The following is a 27,787-nucleotide window of genomic DNA, read 5'->3' on the forward strand; positions in this document are numbered from 1 at the left end:
AGGGCTGAAAAATGGTGACATTCCAATTCTGCCTTTAAAGGAAGAGGAATTTTTGTTTATATACTGTTTTTAAACACACAAACAAAGTACATAAACAGTTTATGGTGGTTGTGGTGGTTTAGTCGCCAAGTTGTGTCCGACTCTTGCGATCCCACGGACCTGTCAGGCTCTTCTGTCCATGGGATTCTCCAGGCAAGAATGCTGGAGTGGGTTGCCATTTCCTTCTCCAGGGGATCATCCCGACCCAGGAATCGAACCCGGGCCTCCTGCATTGCAGACAGATGATTTACCAACTGAGCTATCAGGGAAGGCCAACACAGTTTATATACTGTTTTAAACTGGAAGCCAGCCTGTTTGTATGAGGATGGGGGGTGGGGGGTGGGATTCGGGATGGGAGGCTCCTCGCCTTGACCTTTGACTGAAACCCGTAAGTCCACAAACCTGGTCCCACCCCATAACCACAGCCTTAATGTCACTCCCCTAACTCCTACAGCTCAGCTTGACTGGACTCTAACCTTAACTTCATAGCCTTGGCCCAGTCCTTCTCTCACCCTTGACCTCTGACCCCCGGGCCGACCTAGCCTTTGACACCACCGCTCCGCCCCGCCCTCTGGAAGACGGACCTGAGGCACAACTAGTAGTCTGAGTCTCTGTGGTCGAAAGGGCCCAATAGCGCCGGAGAGCAGGCAGATTCTGGGAAGAGCCAATAGCTTGAGAGGACGAGCCGAATAACAACCAGTAACCTTGAGCGAGAGGCGGGACTCTGAGGAAGGCCAATTGCTGGAGGGACTCAGTGCAGTCACAGCCAATGACCTTGGGGAGGGGGGCGTGGCCCTGACCCCCCCCCCTTCCAAGACCCGGCTCCGGGGCTATGGCCGGAGGTGGGCAGGTGGTACTGCGAACGGTCTCCCAGCAGGGCTGGGTGCGGGGCTCGGGCGCAGCCGTGCTGAGCCGCCTACAAGACGCGGCCGTGGTGAGGCCCGGCTTCCTGAGCGCGGCCGAGGAGGAGACACTGAGCCGCGAGCTGGAACCCGAGCTGCGCCGCCGCAGATACGAATACGACCACTGGGATGCGGTGAGGCTGGCAGCGCTGGGGGCGGAGCCACAGGGGCGTGGCTTGGGACGTTAGAGGCCGGGCGGGGTGGAGCGCCTGGTGGGCGGGGCTACATCTGGGGCGGGGCCTGGGAATGGGGGCGCTGTCTTGATGCTTCGGGTCTTGGGGTCTGGAAGAGCGCTTTGGAGATGTGGGCGGGGCCATAACGAGGCAGAACGAAGGGTGTTTGGGGGACAGGACCAAAGTTAGGGATGGAAACGGGTGTGGAGCGAGATGAGGGAGGGTCACGGGTTGAGGGGGGGAGTCAGGGGACCTGGTGAATCAAGTTGTGAATATGGGAACCAGGCCAACGTTAGGGACGCAATGTGGGACTGAACTGGACCCTGATGGTGGGTAGAAAGGACTAAGGCTAGACCCAGATCTGGCAGGGGTTGGGATTTGAGAAAACATCATGGGGTAGATAGGATCAAAGTTGAAAGTTGCGGGTGGGGTCAAGTGTCATGCTGGAAAAACCAGGCCTTTCCTTTGCACTTCCACCACCCTCCCCACCAATCCCTCCCCAGCGCTGGGCAATGCCTCAGTTTCCCTGTTCCCCACCCCTGGAAGCTTCCAGGCTTGACCTGAGCGCTCTGGGCAGGCCATCCACGGCTTCCGAGAGACAGAGAAGTCGCGCTGGTCAGAGGCAAGCCGGGCCATCCTGCGGCGTGTGCAGGCAGCCGCCTTTGGACCTGGCCAGACCCTCCTCTCCTCAGTGCACGTGCTGGACCTAGAACCTCAGGGCTACATCAAGCCACACGTGGACAGCATCAAGGTGGGCAGAGAGCAGTGGCTTGGAGCTCCCAGCTGGGGGAGAGCTGGCCAGGCCAAAACCCACCCTCTGCCATGTCCCCTCTTCCAGTTCTGCGGATCCACCATTGCCGGCCTGTCCCTGTTGTCTCCTAGCGTCATGCGACTGGTGCACACCCAGGAGCCAGGGGAGTGGCTGGAACTCTTGCTGGAGCCGGGCTCCCTCTACATCCTTAGGTATTGGCAGCCAAGGAGCCCGCACTGCACCAGTAACTCACAAGACACCCACTCAACGTTTGGAACACCTTCTGTCGTTCAGCCCTGACGGCAGACTCTACCCCTAGGGCTGGTCTGCCTGGAACTAGGGCCACCCTCACCAGCCACATCCTCTGTTTTCTCCTGCAGGGGCTCGGCTCGTTATGACTTCTCCCACGAGATCCTTCGGGATGAAGAGTCCTTTTTTGGGGAGCGTCGGATTCCCCGGGGCCGACGCATCTCGGTGATTTGCCGCTCCCTCCCTGAAGGGATGGGGCCGGGGGAGCCTGGGCAGCCGCCCCCAGCCTGCTGAGCTCCTGGACCATTACCCCAAGCTGTTCAGGACACCGTGTTTGTGAATAAAGTTGTGAATAATGCTGGAGAATGGACAAGCTGGCCTCCTGTTGCCAGCTGTTTCCAGGAAGGCCAGGATCTGCTTGGGAAGCCCAGGACCACACCTGCCTCCCCCCACCTCCCCCTCCCCCGACCAGGAGCATTCCCAGCTGAACACACAGTCACAAGGCTAGAGGAGCAGTTTCCTTTATTGAGCCCCTTGCTGGTGGCCCCAGCCCACCTTCCCCTCTCTTCGCCTCAGCCTCTGGGCCTCCAGTAAATAAGTCAGCTGAGCTCCTCCAGCGGCTGCAGGGCCCCGGGCCGGCCATCCTTAGCCACCGCAGCCACAGGCCGCCGCCGAGAGCTGGGGCAGCCGCTGCCAGCGGTGGCGGTCATCGAGAAAGGTCACGTCGGTGTAGCGGGTGGGCCGGCAGCAGGGTCCTCCATGGGCTCGGCCCTGGCCCCGCAGTCGGGCCAGCGTCAGGCCGTGTTGGGTGCGGGCTCCACGGGAACAACTGCCGGCGCAGTAGCGGAAGATGACCGTCTCCTCCGACGTGTAGCCCAGGCCCAGCTCGGCCACGGGCAAGGACAGGCTCCACAGCTGGCACGGGCTGGTCAGGGCTCGGCGCAGGCGGGCCCCTGTGGGGACAAGGGGCAGCTGACAGCAGGCAGAGTCTGGGCAGAAAGGAGTTGGGGAGCACGCAGGGTTCCAGGAGTCCTTACCCAGCTGTGGCCTCTGGGTCTCTCTGTCCACCGCTGGCTCGGATGAGAGCTCTCTCTCCGCCACCAGGGCCTCCCAGGCCCCCTGGCTCCCACCAAGGTCCAAGTGGAGGATCAGGAGAAGGAGAGAGCCTAGCAAGACTCTTCCTGTGGCCATGGTGACGGGCAGGTCCTGAGGATGCGGATGCCCGGCACCCTCAATTTATCCCCCCTCTGCCCGAGCTGGGGAATTAACCTCATCGCTTCCGGCCGCTGCTCGTTGCGATGGTTCCAACGTCGCACACCTCAGGCCCAGGCAGCCCCGCTCCTCTGCCCCACACCCCATCCTTCCAAGAGTTAAGGGCGCACACCCCCTCACACACGTATCCTATCCAGACATTCCACAGACCCATTTCCAACACCCCCTCCACCCCCTGATTTACGAGTGCTGTGTCGGCAGCCAGGGCCGAGCTCAGGGAGGGCAACTCGGGGTCCCCACCCCACCTGCTGTCTGGAGGGAGGGTTGGGGGGCCCCACGGGTCTCCCAGTGGGGGTCCTCCCCTCTCGGGCAGGGTGCTGGGGCCCAGTAGCCCCCACATTGTGCACCAGGTAGAGCGGATGTGCATGCAGGGAAGAGGTGGGTGAACTGACGGGGAATCCATCATGGCTCCTGCCTGGAGGATTAAGACATCATGCCCTGCCTCCGGGTCTGGCCCAGGCAGTATCAAAACAGGAAAAGGGAGAGGCCTGGGGACTGCCAAGAGCTGGGACACCAGGGGCAAGAAACACCCTGCAGGGACTCCTGTCTCTGGAAGGCCAACCTGAGTCCCCTGGGACCCCAGCCCTACCTGGGGTTGGAGGGCATCAAAGCAGGAGGGGAGGTTAAGCCCCGCCCTGGTTCCAGTAATCTCTCAGCCCTTCATCACCCTGGGGAAGCAAGCCTCCATCCTCAGCCATGAAATGGGGTAACAGAGTCCCTCCCACATGAGGTCCTGAGGACAGACAGAAGACATATTTAGTGTGTAGCAGGGTGGCTGGTACCGAGCAGTTAAGAGCCTCTTAGACGCTTCCCTGGTGGCTCAGATGGAAAAAAATTCACCTGCAATGGAGGAGACTCGGGTCTCAATCCCTGGGTTGGGAGGATCCCCTGGAGAAGGAAATGACAACCTACTCCAGTATTCTTGCCTGGAGAATCCCATGGACAGATGAGGCCGGTGGGCTATACAGTCCATGGGGTTGCAAAGAGTTGGACATGACTGAGAGACTAAGCACGCACAAAGTGCTCGAGGCAAAGGAAATGAGAGCATCTTTTTTATTTTCAATTAAAAAAATTTAGGCCATGTCCTATGTAATGCAAGATCCTGAACAAGGGATCCAACTTGTGTCTCTGCATTGTGAGTCCAGAGCCTTAACCACTGGACCACCAGGGAGGTCCTGAAATACAAGCAACTTGTGTAGGTTTGACACGGTGCCTGAACTCAATGCAGGCAAGACCAGATTAAAACTCAGGTGAAACTGCTTCTAAGATTGGCAAATGTCAGAGTCTGCTTACCCGTGGCTGGGGGCTTGTAATGGGCACGCCTGTTGGTAGCAGTATAAACCAGTGGCAGTTGAACACTGGCTACAGAAACTACCAATCCCATCCCTTTGATCCAGGACATGTGCTTCAGGAACTCATCCATTTCAGGTGAGCCAAGATGCAAGCTCAGGGCTTTTCACTGCCCTTTGTATCAAGAAGTAGGAAAGGACCGCAGCATCACCCACGGGGGACTGCTTCAGTGATTTTGGTGTGCTTTTTTCTTCTCAACTGCTTGAGACTACCTTCAGATGGGAGGTGTGGGTGGCAGGACTGTCACTTATACAAAGTCACCCAGAATTAAGAGACACAGATGGGGTTTGAACCCCAAGTCCTGCTGAATGCAAGGCTCCTGATCTGAACCACTGGGGCATGTAGACTGGTGTGGTGGGGCAGGCCTCAGACCTCAGTCCACGTGGCAGGCAGAGCAGGGGTGAAATTGTCAGGGTAAGGGGCAGGCACTTCCTTCACAAAAGTCCTGGCGGAAGGATGGGAAGGAGGTTGGAACGAAGTGGGACATTCCTGGGAATTAGCCGGACATCTCAGGCATTCTGACTTGGCAGCCAAGGGCCTGTAGAACTGGGTGGGGAGGTTTTCCACCTGCCATCTCCAGCATCCTGCCACCAGCCAGATCACTCAAACAGGGGTTTCAACGTTGTTCCTGCTGCCAAGTTCCATTTCCAGCAACGTGACTCTCCATGAACTCAAAGAACCCTCTTGCTTACAGAATGCCTAGCCATACTTGATAAAATAAACGCCTTACCAACTTGTGAGACTCTAAAGGGAAGCTCCAGAAACCCCACTGGGAAGTTGAAAAGTAGTGTCCAGATGCCAAGACCACTAACAGGGGATTGGGATTTTGTGGCCATTTGGGACAGAATCAAGAGCTGAGAATCTTAGAATGACACACCTGGGGCGTGTGTGCATGCTAAATTGCTTCAGTCATTTCCGACTCTTTGCAACCCTAGGGACTGTAGCCCGCCAAGCTCTTCTCTCCATGAGATTCTCTAAGCAAGAGTACTAGAGTGGGTTGCCGTGTCCTTGTCCAGGGGCCTTTCCAACCCAGGGATCAAACCCGGGTCTCTTATGTTTCCTGCATTGGCAGGCAGGTTCTGTACCACTAGCACCACCTAAAAACCACTTTTGGGGTACCTGGTGGCCACATGCAAAAACCCTCTGGAAGAACTTGCCTGGGACTTCCCTGGTGGTCCAGTGGCTAAGGCTCCATGCTCCCAATGCAGGGGGCCCAGGGTTCGATTCCTGGTCAGGGAACTAGTTCCCACATGCTGCAACTAAGACTCAGAACGGTCAAATAAATAAATAAAAACAAATATTATTAAAAAAAAAAAAAAAGAACTTGCCTCCAAAGCAGGCCTGCCAGGAGCCCCAGAGACAGAGCCTGGAACTAGGAACGAGTCCCCTATCCCAGGTCACAAACACGATCATAAAGAGGCGTCTGAAAACAACAGGATGCCCGTCTGCTTCAGGTACTAGGTGAGTGTGATGGAGACTGTAAGACAAGGATGTTTAAACTAACAATGGAAAAGAAGGCATCAAAAACAGAAGGGGCCATACACTCAAAATAGACCTACTGATCTGAAAGAGAAACATACTTTGCAGAACTGAAAGACAGTGACACTAAGTACTTATGGGTTTGTGCATGTGTGCTCAATCATGTCCGACTCTGCCACCCCATGGACTGTAGCCCCACCAGGCTCCTCTATTCATGGGATTTCCCAGACAAGAATACTGGAGTTGGGTGCTACTGCCTCCAGGGGAACTTCTTTACCCAGGGATTGAACCTGCTCCCCTGCACAGGCAGAGCAGATTCTTCACCGCTGAGCCACCTGAGAAGCCCTAATTTTAATGGGTTCAGGAGGTGGATAAGCCACAGCTGAAGAGAGAACCAGCCAAGTAAGTGAAAGACAGAGCTGAAAGAAATCAGCCAGCAGCTCCATGGAGGACGCTGAGGGGCTAAGGAGAGGGTTAAGTCCTAAGAGGTGTCTACAGGCGGCGGGACGAGAGGCAGCGAGTGTGGGTATGAAGACCCTGAGGATTGTGGAAAATAGAGCATGTTTATTGGGGGGAGCGTCACTCCTTGAGGGAGAAATGCATCTTGTCGTTGGTATGAAGACCCTGAGGATTGTGGAAAATAGAGCATGTTTATTGGGGGGGCGTCACTCTTTGAGGGAGAAATGCATCTTGTCGTTGATCATCTTGCGCTCAGGGTTCAGGCGCTTCAGGATCTGAGCCAGCACATTCACTGTCTGCTCGCTGCTCAGCCCCGTCTTCTTGGTCTGGAACTTCTTCAGCAGGTCCTTGGTGGTCATGGGCTTCCGTGTCAGGTAGCGGCGCACGGCATCTTCAGTCACTTGAACGTCACTGGAGGTGGGGAGCTGGGTGTCAGCGGGCGTCCTCTGTCCCTGAGCCCCCTGACCCCCACCCCCCACCGGCCCCTGATGTGCTCTCCCACTTACCCACTGCTGGGGGTTGACTTCCCAGACTGGGGCTGAGGAGTGGATTTCCCGGACAAGCTCTGGGGCCCGGTGTCCAGTCGCAGCCGCTTGGCTGCCGGCGTTTCGCTGGTGCGCTTCCCTGTGGGAGGTGGCGGTGGGACTGAGACCAGGTCTGGGAGGCTGGACCACTGGGTAGGGGGGTGGGAGGACAGTGCTGGGATCATGTGTGCAAGGGGCTCAGAGGATGCGGAACAGGAAGACCAGGATGGGGTCAACAGCGGGGTAGGGTAGGCAGGGTGGGATGGCGGGGTACTACTCACCCTGCTCCAGCTTGCTGGCGGCTGCCCGGAGGGTGGAAGAAGTACTGCCTGCCTCAGTGCTGGGCGTGCCTGGCCGGCTGTTACCCCTGGAACTGCCCCCTGATGGCTTCCGCTCCCTTTTGGGGGGCGTCTTCTTCTTCTGTGGAGATCGCAACTGAGAACATGTCAGGAGAGGGGCCCCCCACCGTCCTCCCTGGCCAGCCCTGCCTCGGCTGGGCCTTACCGCCATGAAGAGTGCTGAGGAGGCTTCACTGTCGATGTCACTCTCCTCCGAGCTGTCGGACTCCTCGCTGCTGTCTGCAAGGGACCAGAGGAGGGGACGTCAGGACCGGAGACCCCTGAGCCAGCTCTCAGCCCTGTCCCAGATCAGGGCCTCAGAGGGACCAACCCACCTTTCCTCCGCTTCTTCTCCTGCGGCGTGGGCGCCTTCTTCTCCTCCTCCTCCTCCTTGTCCTCCTCAGGCGGCTTTTCCTCCTCACTCTCTTCGCTGCTCTCACTCTGCTCATCCACGCCCTTGGGGCCCTCCTCCTGCTGCGTGGGCTTGGGCTTGCCTTCCAGCTCATCCTGGGAGCTGCTGTAAGACAGAGAGCGGGCAGAGGGTGAGTGAGCGCGTCTGCAGGCCGGCCCAGGGTCTCACACCCGCCTCCCGCCTGCCTCACCTGGAACCATCGGACATATAGTCCACCTCCTGGCCCTCGAAGTCCCCGTCATCACTGTCCTCAAAGGCCTCATCATCTGAGCCCTTCTTCTTCTTCTTCTTCCGGCCCCCCTTGCTGGGCAGTGCCTTCTTCTTGGCCTTGGGGGCTCTGCCACCTGGGGAGGGACAGACAAGGTGAGGGGCTCAGATGGGCATGCATCGTGTTGTGTGTATCTAATGATGCCTGGACATCTCAGGGGCTGTGGTGATGCCAGGAACGGCCCTAATTCCTCCAAGAGGCAGAGAGCTGGCCCAGGGTTGTACCAATCACCCACCACCAAGCAAGCAATCCCAACTTCACACCCCTAGACAACCCCTTTCTCTAACTCACACTCAGGGCCGCCATCGCTGCCCTAAATCACCTGGGCCAGCCAGCCACCGGGCAACCAGAGACCACCCCTTGGCCCAGAGGCTGCTGGCACGACTCAAACTGGCCAGTCTTAAGGCCATTCCCATGGAAATCCCAGGCGAGCCCATGGCTGAGAAAGACCTTCCCGGGGCCTCCTAACCAGCCCTGGTGCTTCCCCCAGCGGCCAAGCTCCTGGGGGGATCCAGGGGTCTGCAAGTAACCAAGCAATCCTTTCAGGGGCATTCACTTTTCTGAGTCATCACACAAGACCTGAATTAATTTCAACTGCGGCCCCAGCTGCCCAGGGCTGGCTACATCTGCCTCACCCTCCTCGCCACTGGCCTCGCTGTCATCCGACGACATCTCCAGGTCGTCCTCCAGGTCGTGGATGCGCAGCTCGCTGGCCTTCTTGCGGCTGCGCTTCTCCTTCTCCTCATCCTCCTCGTCCTGGTCCTGGTCTTTCAGCCGCCGCTGCTGCATGATGCTGAAGTGGTTCAGGACCTTGTTTCTCCTGTGGGGCGGGGGGCAGTGTTACAGCAGGGGCTGGCAGCGGGCCTGGCTCCGGGGACCCCCTCTGGGAGTGGGCCTCATCCACTGGTGCCTCCCTGCACTTCCACCAGGTGTGCCCCGAAGGGAGAGCCACTGACACAACTTAGGTGATGAGAGGGACGACCTGACCCCACACATGGGGACACAAGCACGTGGCAGAAAGACCCTGAGAGCACACAGGGAGAGCTGGCCCTCCTTTGGTTCCCTGTCTGCCCAGAGTCCCTCAGGAGAATGTCTCGTGTGATGCTGACGCCCTAGCACCGGATCCAACTCCCCACTTCTCCAGTCCCTCTCCCCGCTGTCTCCAGTCCATCTGCCCCCTGGACTGGGTGCTCCCGAGCAGTGGAGAGATCTGGCTTGCTCACCGCTGAGTCCCCAGCTCCCAGCCAGGCACAATGTCGGGGGGTTGCAGCCCTTTTCTAGGCGTGGCCCCATCACTCACCTCTCCCACTCCTCCTCAGCCTCCTCGGCCGTGAGCGTGCGGTGCTTGGCCAGCGGCGTGAAGTTATACCAGTTGTGGACAGGGAAGGCCTCGAAAGCCCCATCAGGGCACTGGGTGAAGATGTAGTAGGAGGTGTTTTCTGTCACGCCGCCCTTCTTTATGCCCTTGAACCTGCAGGGAGTTCAAGGTCACAGTCTGTGTGGGGAAGAAGGACCAGTGCCACCTCCAGACAACACCCCCTGCATCCCTCTCTCCAGGGCCACCTGGGTTCTCCCAGCAAAACCTGAGGCTGGAAGGCTGGCCCTGCCTGAGCCTGGATTCCCACATCTGGAAAAGGGGGGCTTCCTGCCCTCACAGAGCAGATTTAGGGCTCCTGTGCACTATACACGACATGGTCCTTTCTGGAAGGACCTGTTAGATGGGCCGTAAAGAGCACAGCGCTCTAGTGTCAGACCCCTCTGGATTCCCCTCCGGAATCTTCCTTGAACCACTGCCAGCCCAGCTCCCTCCGGGCCTCCATCCTTCCCCTTCTGCCCCACCATGTGCAGGCAGTCTTACAGAGTGCCCCTTCCCCACCTACAGCCTTCATGCTGCCCAGGGCCCCAGCCTACCCACAGTCCCGCTGTGCCCTGGCACTCTCAGCCCTCTCAGTCCACCCACTCTGCCACTGTCGTGTGCTGTGACAGTCCCTGGGGCTCGATGTTTCACGCCTTCGTGCTGGCTGCTCAACCGGAGTGCCCTTCATTTCCCTTAATCTCTGTCTCCCCCACGGTTCCCAACCCTCAGCTCTGGGCAGTCCTTGGCTGGGCGCAGGAGGACGGCAGGCCGGGATTCCTGCATCCCTAGCACACACTCGAGCATCCCCTTGGCTCATCTTCCCCAAGAAAACCCCTTCACGGGTGGATGAGCTGTCACCCCCAGCTGCAGGACCTAGAAGTTCGGCCGAGGGTACCGGGGAGTGGCGGGAGGGGCACTTACTTTCGGCCTGATTTACCGTTGACCCGCAGCAGCCACGGCTGGTCCTCCGGCCGGAACTCCTTGAGGACAATGCCGTACTTCTTCCTCCGCGCCTCCTCCCGGAGCTTGCGGTTGAACTCGCTGCCGGCGCCTGACTCCGGCATCTCCTCCTCTTGGTAAATCTTCTTGTTGCTCAGGTCTCGTTCCAGCCGGGCCTGGGAGACGGAAGGCGAGACTTCTCATCAGGCAGCCTGCTCCCCATCCAACAACACACCTTCCTCCCCGCAGGCTGAGCGGTGGACCCTCAGAGCCAACTTCCCGCTTGGCGAAAAGGGGCTCTGTGAATGTGGGCGAAGGGATCTGTCTAAAGCCCGCTGCGATGTCTGTTTTTGCAGCTTTTTGAAAGTTTGAAGTTATTTCCAAATGAAAAATTAAAAAAAAAAAAAAAAAGACACCCCAGAGTCCAATAACTTCTCGTAACCTGTTTGCTGCAAACCCCAACACAGGCTCACCTGGTCCAGAGCCTTCACCTCCGCCCTGTTCTCCCTTCACTTGCCCTCGACCCCACAGTGGACAAATCTCTTTACAGACTGTTTGTAACCCTTTAATAGCCTCTGCTATGGATGAATGTTTGCGTGCCTCCAAAATGCATTCTTTTTGGCTGTGATCTTGGACTTCTGGAATCTTAGTTCCCCTACCAGGGATGGAACCTAGGCCCCCCTCAGTGAATGGGCCAGAGTCCTAACCGCTGTATCTACAGGGAATTCGCCCCAAATGCATATAACCTAATTTCCGGTGTGATGGTATTTGGGGGCGGGGCCTCTGATAGATGATGATTAGGTTGTGAGGCTGCAGCCTATTAGGAGTGGGATAAGTGCCCTCTTTAACAAAGGATTCCAGAGTGCTGTGTACCCAGGTGAGAGTACAGTGCAAACGCACCAGCTATGAACCAGGACACCAGATCTGCTGGCGCCGTGATCTTGGACTTCCAGCCTCCAGAACTGTGGGAAATAAATGTCTGTTGTTTACAAACCACCCAGTCTCTGGAATTCTGCTAGAGCAGCCTGCAACTAAAACAGTTTCTAAAGACCGCTCTGGAGTCTCCAACAATAGGGGCTCTGAGTCACCTCTAGGAGGCAGCCCCCTCCTCTCTTGCCCAGATAGATCTCGACCAGGAATGCCCATCAGTGGGCACAAATTTCAGGAGAAAGCCTCCTGCAAGGCCACACATATCTTGTCCTCAGGGGTGCCCAGAGGCTCAGCCTGGGCCTTAGTTATCATTTATCTGCACGTGGAGAGAGGGGAGGATCCTAAGCCTCCGTTACTATCACAACCAAGCAACTATTACATCAAATCCAGGGTCAGGTTTTCTCACACCCTCAGAACTCGGACTTACCTGATTCCAAGTAGTGAGGTTGACTTTATCGGCTGCATTGAAAGCCATGATATTGTATTTTTTGGTGGTATTTCTGGTATGGGCAAAAAGAGGCAGTGCTCAGTTAATCATTCATTAATTCAGTAAACCCTCCCAGGCTCAGTTCTTTGTGCTGGGCAACACTGGGGACCCATGAAAAAAAACCCAGAGATCAGTTAGGGACAAATATTTCTGGGAACCCAAGATGGGATAATTGGGAACTCAGCCCTGGGCAGGGGGGTGGACAGGCAGGGACTGCCTCCTGAAGGAGGAAAATACTATAACGGAATTTCGCAGGATCAAAAAGAATCCACCCAGTAGAGTCACTGTTGCCATTCCTGGCTGAGGGAATCCTAGGCAGGCAGGCTGCGTGTTACTGTATATTAATGTACTTATTCATTCACTCTATTAAAAAAACAGTGATGCCCCAGAGGCCTCGGCTCAACCCCAGCCCTGGAAGAAGAATCAGACACTCCTGGAGCCTCGAGATTTTAATCCTTTTCTGGAGGGAGAGGGGGTTGGTAGGGTCAGGGACTTACTTGGGAACTCGGACGACATACTCAGTGACATTCTGGCTGCTGGGGCCCTGAGGGGAGAGAAAGCAGGACAGTGAGTGAGAGGCTACAGAGGCCACCTCCGGGACCGCAGCCGAACCGCCTGGCCGCACACTTACGAGGGCCGCCATGGGCGATGGGCGATTGACCCGGGTCCGATCAGAACCTTTCTTTACGCCTCCCTCCGGGTGCGCGTCCCTCGGAGGCCGCCCTCGAGGTGTCGGGTCTCCGGCCCGGGATACAACCGATCCTGGGGAAAGCTATCCGGAGGCGGCACTGGGTCGGCGATTGGCTTGAGACCGCTTGTGCCAAGTCTGCGCCTGCGCAGCCGCCTAAACCGGAATCGAAATCCTCCCTCAGGCCTAGGGGAAGCAACCTACTCCCAGCTGAAGGTAGCGCCTTCTGTATCTAGCGCTCTGGCGGCCCGCAGTTTGTATAGCACGATAATCCTATCAGGCCGATAACCTCATCACGCGGATAACCCAATCAGGTGACGTGGAGACGCCCCCAGTGACATTACATCTCAGGACCGCGGGGTATCTTGGGAAGGAAGGGAGGAAACCCGCCACCCTCGCGGCCTGTCGGGCCATTTGCGCATGCGCTACTTTACTGCGGAAGTGAGTCCGGGGAGGTCGCGTTACCACAGCAACCGAGGCCTCCATGGCAGCCGACTGCTGCGGCTCTACCTGAGCCTCTTTGGGGTTCATTTCTCCCCACAGCCCCAGGGGGTAGCCCTGTCATCTCGCCAAATAAACGGGCCAGGGGCCCTTGTGACGTTGAACCGAACCAGGAGAGGTCAGGGCCTGTGTAGGGGATGGAGCGCGCTCACCCCACGGGCCTCAGGCGGGTTGGGTTTGTGCAAGTCCAAACTGCCCCAAATAGGCAGGCCCCTGAGGCCCCAGAAGAAGGGAAACATCGCGGGGGTGGCTGGCTTACTCGGGAGAAGGGAAGGAGGTTATGGAGGGCGGGAGAATGCAGGTAACCCCTCCTCAAGTCCAGGTGTGCACATGCCCTTCCTCCCGCCCCCCTACCTTATTGTAGCACAACTGCGCATGCTCAGGGTCAGGTATTCAGTGATCCACGTTAGCACCTGCTGGGCTTCCCTTGTGGCTCAGCTGGTAAGGAATCCACCTGCAATGCGGGAGACCTGGGTTTGATCCTTGGGTTGGAAAGATCCCCTGGAGAAGTGAAAGGCTACCCACTCCAGTATTCTGGCCTGGAGAATTCCATGGGTCACAAAGAGTCGGACACGACTGACTGACTGACTGACTGACTTTCACTTTTAGCACCTGCTGCGCTGGATTCTGGGAAGTCCGTGGGGAATGTAGGAAGCCAGCACTATAAACTACAGGTCTCCATAGATGTGTCTGATAGTTATGGACATTTATCTATTCCTCACTTGCTACGATTATGTCAGAAGCTATGCCAAGTACTAGAAATACGGGGACAAGGAAGACAGACAGATTCTGTGCTCTTGTAGTACATAGTCTGACCGGGGAGACAAACAAGAACAAGTAAACGGGCAGATTCATTACTGATAGTGGCCATTCCTGGAGGAAATGGAATTCTTTTTGTGGGGTGGTGGGGAATTAGGGTTTTGAGACTGGGAACAATGGGGTGGGAGGCTCTTTAGACAGAGAGTAGCTGAAGGGTGAGCTGCAACCTGAAGGGACTGCAGTATGGACTTCCAGCAGGGGTGGGGGTGGGCGAGGAGCAACAGGGAGGTGATGAGTACAAGGGTCTGAAAGGAGGCCAACTGGGCTGAAACAGTAAAGAAAGGGGAGGATGGTATCGGATGAGACTGGAGGGGTGGACAAGTCCCTGTCCGTCTCGGAGCCTCAGTTTCCTCAACTGTAAAAAGGGGTGATTCTTCGAGGAGAGGCTGCGCACAAAGGGCCTGACCTGCTTGGGTTCACTCATCCACATGACCTATAGCAGTATTAATGGGTGCCGTGCCTGGATATATCACTGGGTGTGGACACACACCCCCAGATATCACCCTAGGGCAGAAATAGATCTGCCAGCAGACATGTGTCCAGCGTCACCCATTGTAACTGTGGACACAATCCCCTCAGCACCAACTGACCCCTACAGGCACCAACCGCTCTCCCCTGTCCCTCTTCCTCAGGCACGCAGACATCCTCAAGTCCCCCTGATCGTCTTTGTGATGGGCGGTCCAGGCTGCGGAAAAGGGACACAGTGCAAATACATGGCAACCAAGTATGGCTTCTGCCACATGGGGCTGGGCCAGCTGCTGCAGCAGGAGGCCCAATGGGGCACCCGGTGGGGCCGGAAGATCCATGACCTCATGCTGCAGGAGATCCTGGTGCCAACAGTGAGAGCTCCCAGGCACGGCAGCAGAGGGATGAGGGGGCCCATTGGGAGGGGCTTCCCAGGAGGATGTAGGAGCTGAGGGGCCTCTTGAGGGCAGGGGACACTGGCTACTGCTTTGTCAACTGAGCCTCTGTGTCCTCAACTGTAAAATGGGAGAGGAGCTGGACCCTCAACAGAAGGCTGGGGTGTGGGGTGAATGACTTCGTTCCTATAAAGGGCTTGGCAGAGTGCCTGGCCCTTAAAACACACTTAGTGAACTTTGTTTATTGTTTGTCATTAAGTTGTGTCAGACTCTTTAGGATTTTATCCTTTCAGGCTCCTCTGTCCTTGGGATTTACCAGGCAGCCCACCAGAGTGGGTTGCCATTTCCTCCTCCAGGGGATCTTCGTAACCCAGGGATCAAACCCACATTTCCTACATTGGCACTGGGATTCTTTACTGCTGAGCCACCTGGGAAGCTCTCAGTAAACTTAGCTAGTATTTATTCACTTTGTGACCTTGGGTATGTTGTCAGTGGCCCCTTCTGCCCCCAGTTCCTCACAATAAGATGGAGGTCATCCCAGTTCCTCATGATAGTCATGAGCAAAGGAGCCCAACAAGCCTGGCATGGGGCAGACGCTCCCCACCCCAGCAGATGGTAGCTGAGCCCCATTCTCAAAAGTGCCCCCAAAGACCCCAGCTCATCAGAGCTGACTCAGGATCCAGGGCACCCACCAAATGTTCCCCCGAATTCACCAGAACTTGCCTAGGTGACCTCATAAGTGAGAGGCCCCCAGGCACTGAATGCAGCCGCCCCTTCCCTCCCCAGAAAGTCATCCTTGATGTGATCAGCATCCACATGCTGTCCTGCCCAGAGAGCCAGGGCTTCCTCCTTGACAGCTTCCCCCAGGAGCTGAGGCAGGCCAAGGAGTTTGAGTGTTTTGTGAGTGACCCAAGAGGGTATGAAACCAGGCCTCATCCACACCTTGGATGGAGAAGCCAGGCGAGAGGAGCTGATGACAGGGAAATGGAGTTTTGTGTTAATTAGGGGATGGTAGGGAGGTGGTTGGAAGTGTCTAGACCCCCAGGTGAGCTCTTCAAGGGTGAGGACAAAGTCATTTTAACATCTTCCTACACAGTCAATCCTTTTCCTGGTGGTTCAGACAGTAAAGAATCTGCCTGCAGGAGACCTGGGTTCAATCCCTGGGGCAGGAAGATTCCCCTGGAGAAGGGAATGGCTACCCACTCCAGTATGTTTGCCTGGAGAATTCTATGGACAGAGGAGCCTGACAGGCTATAGTCCATGGGATGGCAGAGTCAGACACGACTGAGTGACTAACACTTGCACTTTCCATACAGTCCCTGGCGACTGGTAGACAAGCTATTTGCCCACTGAGTGGCAGGTGGGCTTAGCATCACCTCTGGGTCGTAAAGATGGACTGTAGCTCCCCACTTATCCATTTATTCAAACTCCTGTGCCCAAAATAGTTCTTGAGGACAAGCTAAGTCCTCTGGACTTCACCAGACACATGGGACAGGGACCAGCAGTATCTTCCATGCAAAATACAACAGAATTTCTGGTAGCGACAAGTGCAGTGAAGAACAGAAAACAGAATGACATCACGGAGAGGTTGTTGATCAGTCTCTAAGTCATATCCCACTGTTTGCGACCCCAGGGACCGCAGCACACCAGGCAGGAAAAGAGAAACTGTGGCAGGCTAGGGGCCTCCAGGCTTTCCTGGGACTTGCTGGGCTTGCTGAATGCGGTAGAAACGCATTCAGGTGCCAGGCGTGGGGAAGGAATCAGACAAAGGTCGCAGGGGGCTGGCCCTCACCCCCCGCTCCCCCATCCTGCCCTCTGTATGCACCTCTACTGAAGCAGTTTTGTCCGGATCGTTGTGATGAAGGTAAAAGGCAAATAGTGGGTCCCTCTCCAGGCCTGGGAGCTTGAAGGGCAAAGGCCGAGCTAATGAATGACTCTAGCCAGCACCTGGCTTAGGGTAGACGCCCAGTCACTCACGCCAGCTGGATGGTCTCCACAGGTGGTTGAAAAGCATCAGGACAGAGGCTGCAAAACCCCCAGGGCCTCGGGTCCCACGTGATCCACTGACATGTTCAGTTTGGACTATTCACCGTTTCACACATTTTTTTAAAATTCGTGGCCAACCTTCAAAAATCCAGAGATGCCACATGAAAACTCCCGGCTCCTCCTGAAAAAAACGCCTGACTTGGCAACACGGGAGCCTGCTGGTCCCCATGGCAACTGCAGCCTGAAGTCCTCCGAAGCTTTTCACCAGCCCAGCACTGTTCTCCACACTCTGCACAGATGAACTCTGATCTTCCGGAACGTTCCATGCACCCTGCTTTTTCACAGAGGGATCAGGGAGCTAGCCTGGGTCACACCATTCAGGCAGCCAAGGCAGGACCAGGGCTCCGGTTTTAACACGTGGACGGGATGTGCTCCCTCTGTTCCCTGCCAGCCCCCTACACCCACCAGCTCCCTCTTTTTTACGGAGGCCCCTTTAGCATCCTGCTCATGTGGTAGCTTCACGCTAAGAAGCACAGCACACGTGCTTTTCTCTGGTACCCGTGTGGCTCTAAGAAGTGAGAAAATGAAAATAAACAGGGTCTTAGCTCCCTGACCAGAGACTGAATCTGTGTCCTCAGCAGTGAAAGCTTGGAGTCCTAACCACTGGGCCACCGGGGAATTTCCAAGAGTGGGCTTTCTTTTTTTTGTTTTTAAACATATTTATTTATTTTGGCTGCACCAGGCCTTGGTTGTGGTATTCAGGATCTTTAGTTGTGGCATGTAGAACTCTGAGGTGTGGCATGTGGGATCTAGTTCCCTGACCAGGGATGGAACCTAGGTCCCCTGCATAGGGAGTGCTGAGGCTTAGCCGCTGGACCACCAGGGAAGTCCCAAGAGTGGGTTTTCTTTACAGAGAATTTTGATCTCTGTGAGCCATCTGACCCCTGCCTTAGGGTCTATCTAGGGTCTGCGTTAAAAGGCCACCCAGCTTAGACCTCCAGCCCTGATCCTACCGGGCTTTTGAACCTGTTCAGGCCACTCTGGCTGGTGTGAGTTGGAGCAGTGAGTCTGGCTTGAGGCTGAAGCTCCACAAGAACATGATGCCCAGGAATTCTTCCCTTTATTCTTCCTGCTTTGTGTGCTGTTGGGGGGACAAAGGTGCTGAAATTCACAGGAAGCCAGAGCTAGACACTGCCTCGGCATTCCTAGAAGACCAGAATCCCTATTTTACAGACAGGAAAACTGAGGCCCAAGCAGGGAACATTCTCTGAGGTTGGCCCCTACTCTGTGGGTAGCAGTGGGCTGGCCTGGTTCACGTGCTGGCCTTGGAGCCTTTGAGACCAGGGCTGAGGTCACACTCAGCTGCTGTCTCCACGTGTCCACTCTGGGTCAACACTCCCAGCCTGTTTCCTTGTCTGTGCACAGAAATACCACCAGCATCTCCTCACTGCTAGTGAGGCTGATGCAGGGAAACTGTCACGTCTGTTTCTGAGTTGACTGCAGTCATGTCTGCCCCCATCCTGAGAACACACGCTCTGGGGAACCGAGAGGTCCTTAGCCGTTTGTCTCGAACTTGGCCTGGCTCATGGCAAGAAGCAACTGTTTGCTATTGCGGTTGTTGCTTTTGTTGTTTTTTACTTTTTTGGCCACATTCTGTAGCATGTGGGATCTTAGTTCCCCCACAAGGGATTGAACCTGTGCCCCCTGGAGGTGGGAACGCAGAGTCTTAACTATTGGACCGCCAGAGAAGTCCCCAAGCAGCGTCTGTTGATGAGCACACAGGAAGCCCCCAGGAAGCACTAGGCTTGAGGGCCCGTGGGCCAGACCAGACCAGACACCAGCAGCCCTGACTATGCATCAGGTCAGGTTGTACAGGAGATCCATGAACAGTCTCCCCAAGATGCCCAGGGACAGAAGGCCCAGTTATGGAGCCTCATGTTTCTCCCTAAGGATCACCTATACTGTAAGACCAATGATTTGGGGAAGTTCACAAAAGAATGTTTCATTATTCATTTTTTGGCCTTGAGGCATGTGGAAATCTTAGTTCCCCAACCAGGGATCAAACCCATGCCCTCTCCATTGGAAGCACGGAGTCTTAACCACTGGACCACCAGGGAAGTTCCAGAAGTAGGTTTTATAATGATGACATGTGTTTTCAAACTTTTTCCTAAGTATAGCCTCACAGGAAGCTGCCGAGATGGTGGAGAGGTCCTGCCGGACCCTTCATCTGGCTCCGAGGAAGGGCCACATCTCCTGCAATGCGTGCCCAACATCAGAACCAGGCCGTCAGCCCTGGCTTGTATTTGTTTTCACAGTCGCCTCCATGGCAAGTGACATCCGCTTTCCATTTCCCAAACTGCTACCATTACCTTTCTTTTTTTTTTTTCAAAAAAAAAAAAAAAAAGGTAGAAAAGGGAAGTGGATAGAATTCAAAGTCTTCAATAATAGCACAGGCAGTGACACGTGGGCTCAAGTCAGTCAATGAACGTTTTTTGAAATGCATTTATTCATTTATGGCAGTGCTAGGTCTTCGTCGTGGCAAGCGGGCTTTTTCTCCAGCTGCAGACAGTGGGGGCTACTCTTTGTTGCGGTACTCGCTTTTATTGTTTCAGATCTCAGGTTCTAGGGCTTCAGTAGCTGCAGCTCCCAGGATTCATTGCTCCTCTGCATTTGAGATCTCCCTGCTCAGGGATGGAACTCATGCCCCTTGCATTGGCAGGCAGATTCTTTACTGTCTGAGCCACTAGGGAAGCTGGAGGACATCCTTCATTCTTGAAAATTAAAAAAAAAAAAAAAAATTTTTTTTTTTGTTTTGCTGTGCTGGGTCTTAGTGGCAGCACGTGGGATCTTCAATCTTCCTTGCAGGAGGCGGGATTTTTTGTTGTGGCTACAGAACTCTTAGTTGAAGCATGTGAGATCTAGTTCCCCAACCCAGGCCTCCTGCACTGAGAGTGGAGTTTTAGTCACTGGACCACTAGGCAAGTTCCTGTTCTTTTCTTTTTAATCCATGAATATTTTAGTACATATTTCCTAAAAAGTGAAAGCCTTTGTAAAATTGTATCATGCTTCCATTATTACACCTTAATATCCTCCCTGTCGTGAAATAACCAATCATTAGGGAAATTCCTGTGAACACTTCAAAATCTTTTTCTTTTCATGTCTTGTCTTAATCGGGATTGAAGTAAGGTTGGCCCACTGTGATCGGTTGCTTTGTCTCGGTCCTAACTCAATATGACCGGTGTCCTTTTAAAAAGAGGAGGTTTACACAGGCACAGAATGGCTACTGAGGACACAAGGAGAAAACAAGCCAAGGAGAGAGGCTTCCGAAGGACTCCATCCTGCCAGCACCTCAGTCTCAGATTTCTAGTCTCCAGGACTGTGAAGTGGAATTTCTTTTTTTAAAAAAATATTTTTGGCTGCTCTGGATCTTGGTTACTGTGAGTGTGTTTTTCTCTAGTTGTGGTGTGCAGGCTTCTCCTTGCTGTGCCTTCTCTTGTTGCAGAGCACCAGCTCTAGCAACTGAAGCATGCGGGCTTCAGTAGTTGAGTCGCCCAGGCTCTAGAGAACAAGCTCAGTCTTGGTGGTGAACAGGCTCAACTGTTCCGCAGCACGTGGATCTGAATTCCCGGACCAGGGATCGAACCCCTCGTCCCTTGCCTTGACAAACAGATTCTCAACCACTGGACCACCAGGGAAGTCTCTAAGAAATGGAATTTCTGTGGCTGGAGTCATCCAACTGTGGTACTTGCTGTGACAGCCCTCACAAATTTCAGATAGAGGGTCAATCAGGGGCTGCTGTAACACACCCCCGCCGGCCCCTTCTCTTACAGATTCATTCATTGCTGATCGGAATCAGTAACTTCATACTCCAAAAAGATGTGAAATGTGTAACTTTCATTTGTTTCCCCCACATCAATTAGCTGACATTCTTCCCTTAAAGAAGGAATGTCTTTCCTCAGCGAGGACTGTTTGAAATATATTGGTTCTTTGCCAGACAGGTGGGACACGAGCTCATCTTCTCCCTTCCAAGAGCCCATTTTCAGACTGAGGTGTTGAGGGTGTCCTAGCTGCCTCCAGTGGTGACAGTGAGGTTCATTATTTTGTCTTCCTGTGTTTTGTTCTCTTGCATCCTTACCATCTTAGTTGCTGCTGCTGCTAAGTTGTTTCAGTGTCTGACTGTGCGACCCCATAAGACGGCGGCCCACCAGGCTCCCCTGTCCCTGGGATTCTCCAGGCAAGGAACACTGGAGTGGGTTGTCATGTCCTTCTCCAATGCATGAAAGTGAAAAGCGAAAGTGAAGTCGCTCAGTCGTGTCCGACTCTTAGCGACCCCATGGACTGCAGCCTGCCCATGGGATTCTCCAGGCAACAGTACTGGAGTGGGTTGCCAGTGCCTTCTCCGGACCATCTCAGTAAAATAAGTGAATTTAAAGTATTTAAAGTAAGTCTTCTTTTATTTAAATTTATTGGCATCTAATTGATTTACAACATTGTGTTGGTTTCAGGTATACAGAAACATGATTTGCTTGTATATATACTCATTCTTTTTCAGATTCTTTTCTGACATACATAGATTATTAGAGAATATTGAGTAGAGTTCTCTTTGCTGTACTGTAGGTCCTTGTTGCTTATCTGTCTTGTATACAATACTGTGTATACGTTCATCCCAAGCTCCCGATTTATCCTTCCCCTCCTCCCCACATGTCCCCTTTGGAAACCATAAGTTTGTTTTCAATATCTGTAAGTCTGCTTCTGTTTTGTAAATATGTTCGTTTGTGCCATTTTGAAAACTAGGTTTCACATATGACTGATACCATATGACATTTGTCTTTGACTTACTTCACTCATATGATTATCTCTAGGTCCTTCTATGTCACTGCAAGTGGCATGATTTCATTCTTTTTCCAAATTTATTTTTTGGCCACACTGCATGGTATGTGTGATTTTAGTTCCCTAGCCAGGGATCTAACCTGGGTCCCCTGCATTGGGTGTGCAGAGTCTTAGCCACTGGACCACTAGGGAAGTCACTATTTCTTTCATTTTTTATGGCTGAGTAATATTCCATTGTGTATATGGACCATATCTTCTTTGTCCATTCATTTATAGATGGATATTTAGGTTGCTTCCTAAATATCCATGTCTTGGTTATTGTGAATAGGGCTGCTGTGAACACAGGGGTGTATGTATCTTTGAATCATGCTTTTCTCCAGATACATGCCCAGGAATGGGATTGCTGGGTCTTACGGTAGCTCTGTTTCTAGGTTTTTGAGGACCTACCTACCGTTCTCCATAGTAGCCTGCACCACACTCCCAACGACAGTGTAGCAGTTTCCATTTTCTCTCCAGCCTCTCCAGCATTTTCTGTCTGTGGACTTTTTGATGATGGCCGTAGTCGGTCTTCTTTTTTGTGATTCAGTGTGTCTCATTCGGGGCCTAGGAGTTCCCTCACGCTGCACAGTGTCCTCCAGGACATAGCTCCAGTTCACACTCATCTTCTCACTTTCTTTCTGTGCAAGACTTCCCACCCCCCAGCTTTCCCATTTCTGGCCCAGCCCTGGAATCAGCCATTTCTCCTGGAGGCCCCTGGGCAGTGGTGTTCCATCTGGGGCCCAGGGGCACTCGTTGCTACAGATGCTCATCGTTTCCAGGCCTCTCCAGCAGACAGGGCCAGGAAACACATACTTTTGATAGAAAAAAAATATATATATATATATATGTGTGTGTGTATATATATATATATATATGTGTGTGTATATATATATATATATATATCACAAGTTCATACTGTTGTTTCCAGCTCACACTTAACATCACAGTGTTTTACGTTTCTCTTTTCCCTAAAACATCTGCTTCCTAAAACCACTGATATTCTCATTTGCATTATTAAATTAGATGCAAAATAGTTTCCAAATAAGTAGCATACCAATGTTAACTACTGAGAATTAAACTGCCATAGAAAGTTTAAGACTTCTTTGCAGCTATGGCTTTCCTTGGGCTTTCTTGGTGGCTCAGATGGTAAAGAATCTGCCTGCCAATGCAAGAGACTGGGGTTCAATCCCTGGGTCAGGAAGATTCCCTAGAGAAGGCAATGCAAACCCACTCCAGTATGCAGTCCCTAGAGTCACAATAGTCAGACACAACTGAGCAACTAACACTTTCTGGTTTTCCTTATAATAGCTCTCCCTGTGGACGGACCACAAAAACACCGGGTCCCTAGCGATAATTATTTTCTCCCTGCATTTGCAGCATGATATTGACACAGGGTTCATTCATTTCAGCTTGGCTTTCAACATTCAGGGATTGCTTTTTTAAATTAAAATTTTGCATATGCAGCATACTTAATGATTCCAAAGTCACATAAAAAAGTAGAGTCACCCCTGCCCCCAACTATGCCCTCCCCTCCCTAGAGGCAACCATTTTCATGAAGTTTTGGATTGTCCTTTCTGATGTTTCTTTTTGCAAATATAATATAGGTGTGTGTGTGTGTGTCCCTCCTCATAAAAACTAGCATTCCATATACACCAGGCTTCATTTTTCATCTAACTTTACAGTATACTGAGATTTTATATCAGTGTCAAGAAGTCTTCCTCAGACTTCCCCACTGGTCCAGTGGCTAACACTGTGCTCAGGGGGCTCTGGAATGCACAATAGTTGTGGCTCAATAGTTGTGGCGCATGGGCTTAGCTGCTCTGAGACATGTGGGATCTTCTTGGACCAGGGATTGAACCCATGTCCCCTGCATTGGCAGGCAGGTTCTTATCCACTGTACCATCAGGGAAGTCCCTCTTAGTGGTTTTAAATGGGCATTTCTCTTACGATGGATGAAGCTGGGCATCTTTTCTAAAGTTTTGGGCCAGTTTCTTTCCTTCTTCAGTACAGCCTATATCTTTTGCTCATGTTTTCCCATCCTAGAGGACTGTTGGTCTGTTTTTCTTCTTGAATTCTGGGAACTCTTTATATATTAGCTGTTTGTAATATAGGTTGCAAAATTCCTCCCCGCCGCCTCTCCCCACCGTTTGTCAATTATTTTTTTACTTTATTGTGCCTTTGTTTTTTTTGGCTGTGCTGTGATGCCCAACCTGTAGGATCTTAGTTCTCTGACCAGTGATGCAACTGGGGCCCTGACAGTGAAAGCACTGAGCCCTAACCACTCAACTGCCAGGGTGTTCCTTATTGTGACTTTATACATTTATTTGGCTGTGCCTGGCTGCAGCATACAAACTCTTAGTTGTGACCTGTGGGATATCGTTCCCTGCCCAGGGATCGAACCTGGGCCCCCCTGCATTGGGAGGGTGGAGTCTTAGCCACCAGACCACCAGGGAAGTCCCAAGAGTGGGCAGTTTTATCTTATTTCCAACTTTACTCAGAATGAAAGTTTCCATTAAATAAGATGCTGGCTTAGGATGTTTAATCAATTCCTTTTTTTAAATTAAATCAGGAATGTGTGAATTTTGTCAATTAAATTGCTATTTCTCTGTTTAAAAGGATTCTCAGATGACTTTTTCTTTAGTTAAGATAGTAACACAATAAATTGTACTGAATCGTCCTTGCTTTCTTAGAATGAATCCCACTGGGCTGTGGAGTTTTTTTGTTGTTATTTTGTTTTTTAATGTGCTGACAGGTTCTATTTCAAAAGGAAATTCTGGAAGAACTAGGAGGTGGGGTTCAGGGATTGGACCAGAGATTGAACCCATGTCCCCTGCATTGGCAGGCAGGTTCTTCTCCATTATACCATCAGGGAAGTCCCTCTTAGTGATTCGAAATGGGCATTTCTGTTGCAATGAATGAAGCTGGATGGCCTTGGAGATCCTGGGAGGTCTCCCTGGAGTTAGGAGGGGACAACTCTTGTATTTTCCCCAGTCAAGTGGTTGCGTGAGAGGAAAGCAATGTAAAACTGCTTAAATCCATCTTAAAGGGAACATGTGTGTGTGCTTAGTTGCTCAGTCATGTTCAACTCTTTGCAACCCTATAGACTATAGCCCAACAGGCTCCTCTCTCTGTCCATAGGGTTCTCTAGGCAAGAATACTGGAGTGGGTTGCCATTCCCTTCCCCAGGAGATCTTCATGACCCAGGGATGGAACCCAGTTCTCCTGCATTGCAGGTGGATTGTTAACCATCTGAGCCACCAGGGAAGCCCTTTAAAAGGAATATTTCAATCCAAATACCCATCAACGAGGAACCAGGTAAGTAAACTGTGACACACATCCATACAACAGAATGGGCTTCCCTGGCAGCTTGGAGTTAAAAGAATCCGCCTGCAATGCAGGAGACTCAGGTTCCATCCCTGGCTGGGGAAGACCCCTTGGAGGAGGAAATGGCAACTCATTCCAGTATTCTTGCCTGGAGAATCCCATGAATAGACCGGGCTACAGTCCATGGGGTCGCCAGAGAGTTCGACACAACTGAGTGACTAAATGAAGCAACAATAGAACAGAATAATATCTAGTGATTAAATAATCAGTACCTTTCTTGTGTGTCAAATACACAACCATCTCCAGCTTACTAAGTGAATAAAATCAAGGGCAAATCAGTGTCTTTACCATGTATATAAAAAAGCAGGGAAAATAACATCAGAACCAAATTTGCTTGGTATATGCCCAAAGAGTTCCAGAAGGAGACACAAGAAACAGATTAACTTGATTGTGTCCAGGGAGGGTGAAACTGGGTGCTTGGGGGCAGCAAGGAGACTCTTCACCCTTTCCCACTGGTCTTGTTTGGCTTATGAGCTCTGCCAACGTCCTACCTGTCCAAAACACAAACACATAGAAGAAAAACTAGGAACGACAAGAGTGAAACAGACCCAGGGGGCCTGGTTTTTTACTGGGGCAGCACCACCCTTGATCCTTGATCTTGGGGCAGGGGTGGGTACAGGAGGCCACCTCACTCAGCCTCTTCCTTACCCAGCCCCCTTTCGGGGATGCCCAGGTGGGCTGGGCCCCCAACGTCAACGTCGTCATCGTTCGATGGTGACGATGATGCAGAGAGCCCTAAGCCAGGGCCAAGTGGAACGCTGAGCAGATGACTGTGAGGCAGCCTTCAGCCAGCACCTGGAGATGTACTACACCCTATATGAACCTGTCCTGACCTTCTACCCGAAGAACGTGCTCCCAGCCTAAGTACCATCCCCCCATCCCAATCCCAGGCCCCACCAGGGGACCAAGTCCAGCTGAAACAGAGCAGGGGTTGCACTGTTACCTGGGTCCCAGACTCCTCTGGGCCTGCCTGGGTCTCCCCGAGCACATACACTGGGGGGGTGGGGGTGGGGGTTCAATCTCTTCCATTAGGCAGAATGGGTGCAGCTGTGTGGATTACGAGATGCTGCTGCAGGTCTGAACAGAATGGCTCCAAAACCACATTAAGTATGTTTTAGAACATGGTGGAGGTAGTTTAGTTGCTCATTCACGTCCAGCTCTTTGCAACCCCATAGACTGTAGCCCACCAGGCTCCTCTGTCCATGGGGTTCTCTAGGCAAGAATACTGGAGTGGGTTGCCATTTTCTTCTCTGTGGGATGTTACAAAATTTAGGATCATGGCAAGCGGTCAAGCACAGCTCAGCTCCAGTGCAGCTGTGGGTCCTCAAGGTGTAGAAAGCAGGAATAGCTTTGTTTCCGTTTGGATTTTTGGCTGTGCTGGGTCTTCGCTGCGGTACACAGGCTTTCTCTACTTGTGGCACGTGGACTTCTCGTTGCAGAGCTCAGGCGGAGAGCGGACTCGGTAGTTGTGGCGTGTGGGCTTAGTTGCATTATGGTTTGTGAGATCTTAGTTCCCAGACCAGGGATCGAAACTGTGTCCCCTGCATTGGAAGCTGGATTCTTAACCACTGGATCATCAGGGATGTCCCCCAAAGTAGGGATCTCTTAACTCTTGAAGTGACCCATGCAGTTCCTATATACTGCTATGGAGGTAAGAGAACTTTGGTGTCATTCCTGGTCCCCTCCCACAACCAAAGGTAAAATCCAAAGTGAGAGGAAGGAGCCTGGAGCACCACGGGTGGGGTGGGAAGGCAGTGAGCCAGCCTGGCACAATCCCCATCCCGTGGGTTGTCCCAGGGGACAGCGCCCCCGTGCAGTCTGTGCGGCCGACTGAGTGCCCAGCGGTAATGCGTGGTCTATCTAACCCAGTTCCCCCTCCCCTCATCCGTGTGGCCCTGGGGCTGCATCGATCAGTCCTGCCCTAGCAACTGGAAGGGGAACCCGTTCTTCCCTGGTGGTGTGTGGGAGAAGAGGTGGGGAGGCCATGACCTCGCTCTACTCTGAACTGACCCCCTCTGCTACCCCTTGTCTACATCTTGGCCAAAGTTCCAGAAAACATTTTTGCCAAGTGCTCCTGTCATTGAAAGCCTGCAGCGAGTCGGGAGAGGGCCAGGAGCCCTGACATGCCCCTCACCCGAGGTCAGAGCAGGTGCACTGCCTGAGGTGAGATGCTGGTGAGGGGAGCCTTGGGTTCCAATCTAAACTGAGGCTGTAACCCCAGGGTGACAGCCTTCTCCCTTTCCTGGGCCCACAAATGTCTGACTGGGGGCCACTCCCACAGGGGTAGGTCCCTAAGGAGCCTCGCGTGGGAGGTCAACAGGGCCGCAAACAGCCCCACACCATGACACCTGTTTTCCCCTGCTGGAATTCGACCATACCTCCCAGAACTCTCCCATCAAAGTACGCCTCTAGATGACCCTGGGCCAGACAGCTCAAGGAGTCCTCCACAACCGCTCTCTCATCTCCCGTCCTCATCCTGAGGCTGCCAACCCCTGGGACAGATGTCCTTCCCTGGGACAGGCCAGGTTTCCACCTCAGGGCTCACCAGCCAAACAGGCCACAGCAAAGACCAGATCACACAAAGCCAGGTGTGGGTTTGCTCCAGCAGTGGCAGGCCGTATCCATGGGAACACCTGTCCCCAGGGACCCTCCTGAGTGCCCTGCTCCCCAAGTTCCCAGTGGGACAAATGCTGGGGATGAATGAGTGGGGGACTGCACTGCTGGGGCTCTGCCTGCTTCTCCCTTCCTTCA

At 53.3% G+C, this 27,787-nt stretch overlaps 4 protein-coding genes across 4 annotated transcripts; 2 read left to right on the forward strand and 2 right to left on the reverse strand.

Annotated features, from left to right (window-relative positions):
* ALKBH7 (alkB homolog 7) lies at window positions 829-2,477 on the forward strand. The gene is made up of 4 exons (XM_018050928.1): window positions 829-1,075; window positions 1,692-1,865; window positions 1,953-2,077; window positions 2,246-2,477. The coding sequence occupies exons 1-4, from the start codon at window positions 872-874 to the stop codon at window positions 2,406-2,408; spliced, it is 666 nt and encodes a 221-aa protein (XP_017906417.1). The 5' UTR covers window positions 829-871; the 3' UTR covers window positions 2,409-2,477.
* On the reverse strand, window positions 2,574-3,585 carry PSPN (persephin). The gene has a single exon (XM_013965231.2). The coding sequence runs from the start codon at window positions 3,303-3,305 to the stop codon at window positions 2,760-2,762; it is 546 nt and encodes a 181-aa protein (XP_013820685.2). The 5' UTR covers window positions 3,306-3,585; the 3' UTR covers window positions 2,574-2,759.
* Window positions 6,760-13,016, reverse strand: GTF2F1 (general transcription factor IIF subunit 1). Its single transcript, XM_018050929.1, has 12 exons — window positions 12,561-13,016; window positions 12,427-12,473; window positions 11,870-11,942; window positions 10,495-10,688; window positions 9,517-9,687; window positions 8,852-9,036; window positions 8,139-8,292; window positions 7,872-8,053; window positions 7,703-7,776; window positions 7,480-7,618; window positions 7,181-7,298; window positions 6,760-7,085 (listed from the first exon to the last, which is right to left on the reverse strand). The coding sequence occupies exons 1-12, from the start codon at window positions 12,570-12,572 to the stop codon at window positions 6,881-6,883; spliced, it is 1,554 nt and encodes a 517-aa protein (XP_017906418.1). The 5' UTR covers window positions 12,573-13,016; the 3' UTR covers window positions 6,760-6,880.
* On the forward strand, window positions 14,609-25,900 carry LOC108636437 (adenylate kinase isoenzyme 1). The gene is given in 3 exon segments (XM_018051669.1): window positions 14,609-14,776; window positions 25,710-25,740; window positions 25,743-25,900. Coding segments are annotated over 3 exon segments (357 nt in total).

The sequence above is a fragment of the Capra hircus genome, chromosome 7 (genome assembly GCF_001704415.2).
Source record: "Capra hircus breed San Clemente chromosome 7, ASM170441v1, whole genome shotgun sequence".
Classification (NCBI taxonomy): domain Eukaryota; kingdom Metazoa; phylum Chordata; class Mammalia; order Artiodactyla; family Bovidae; genus Capra; species Capra hircus.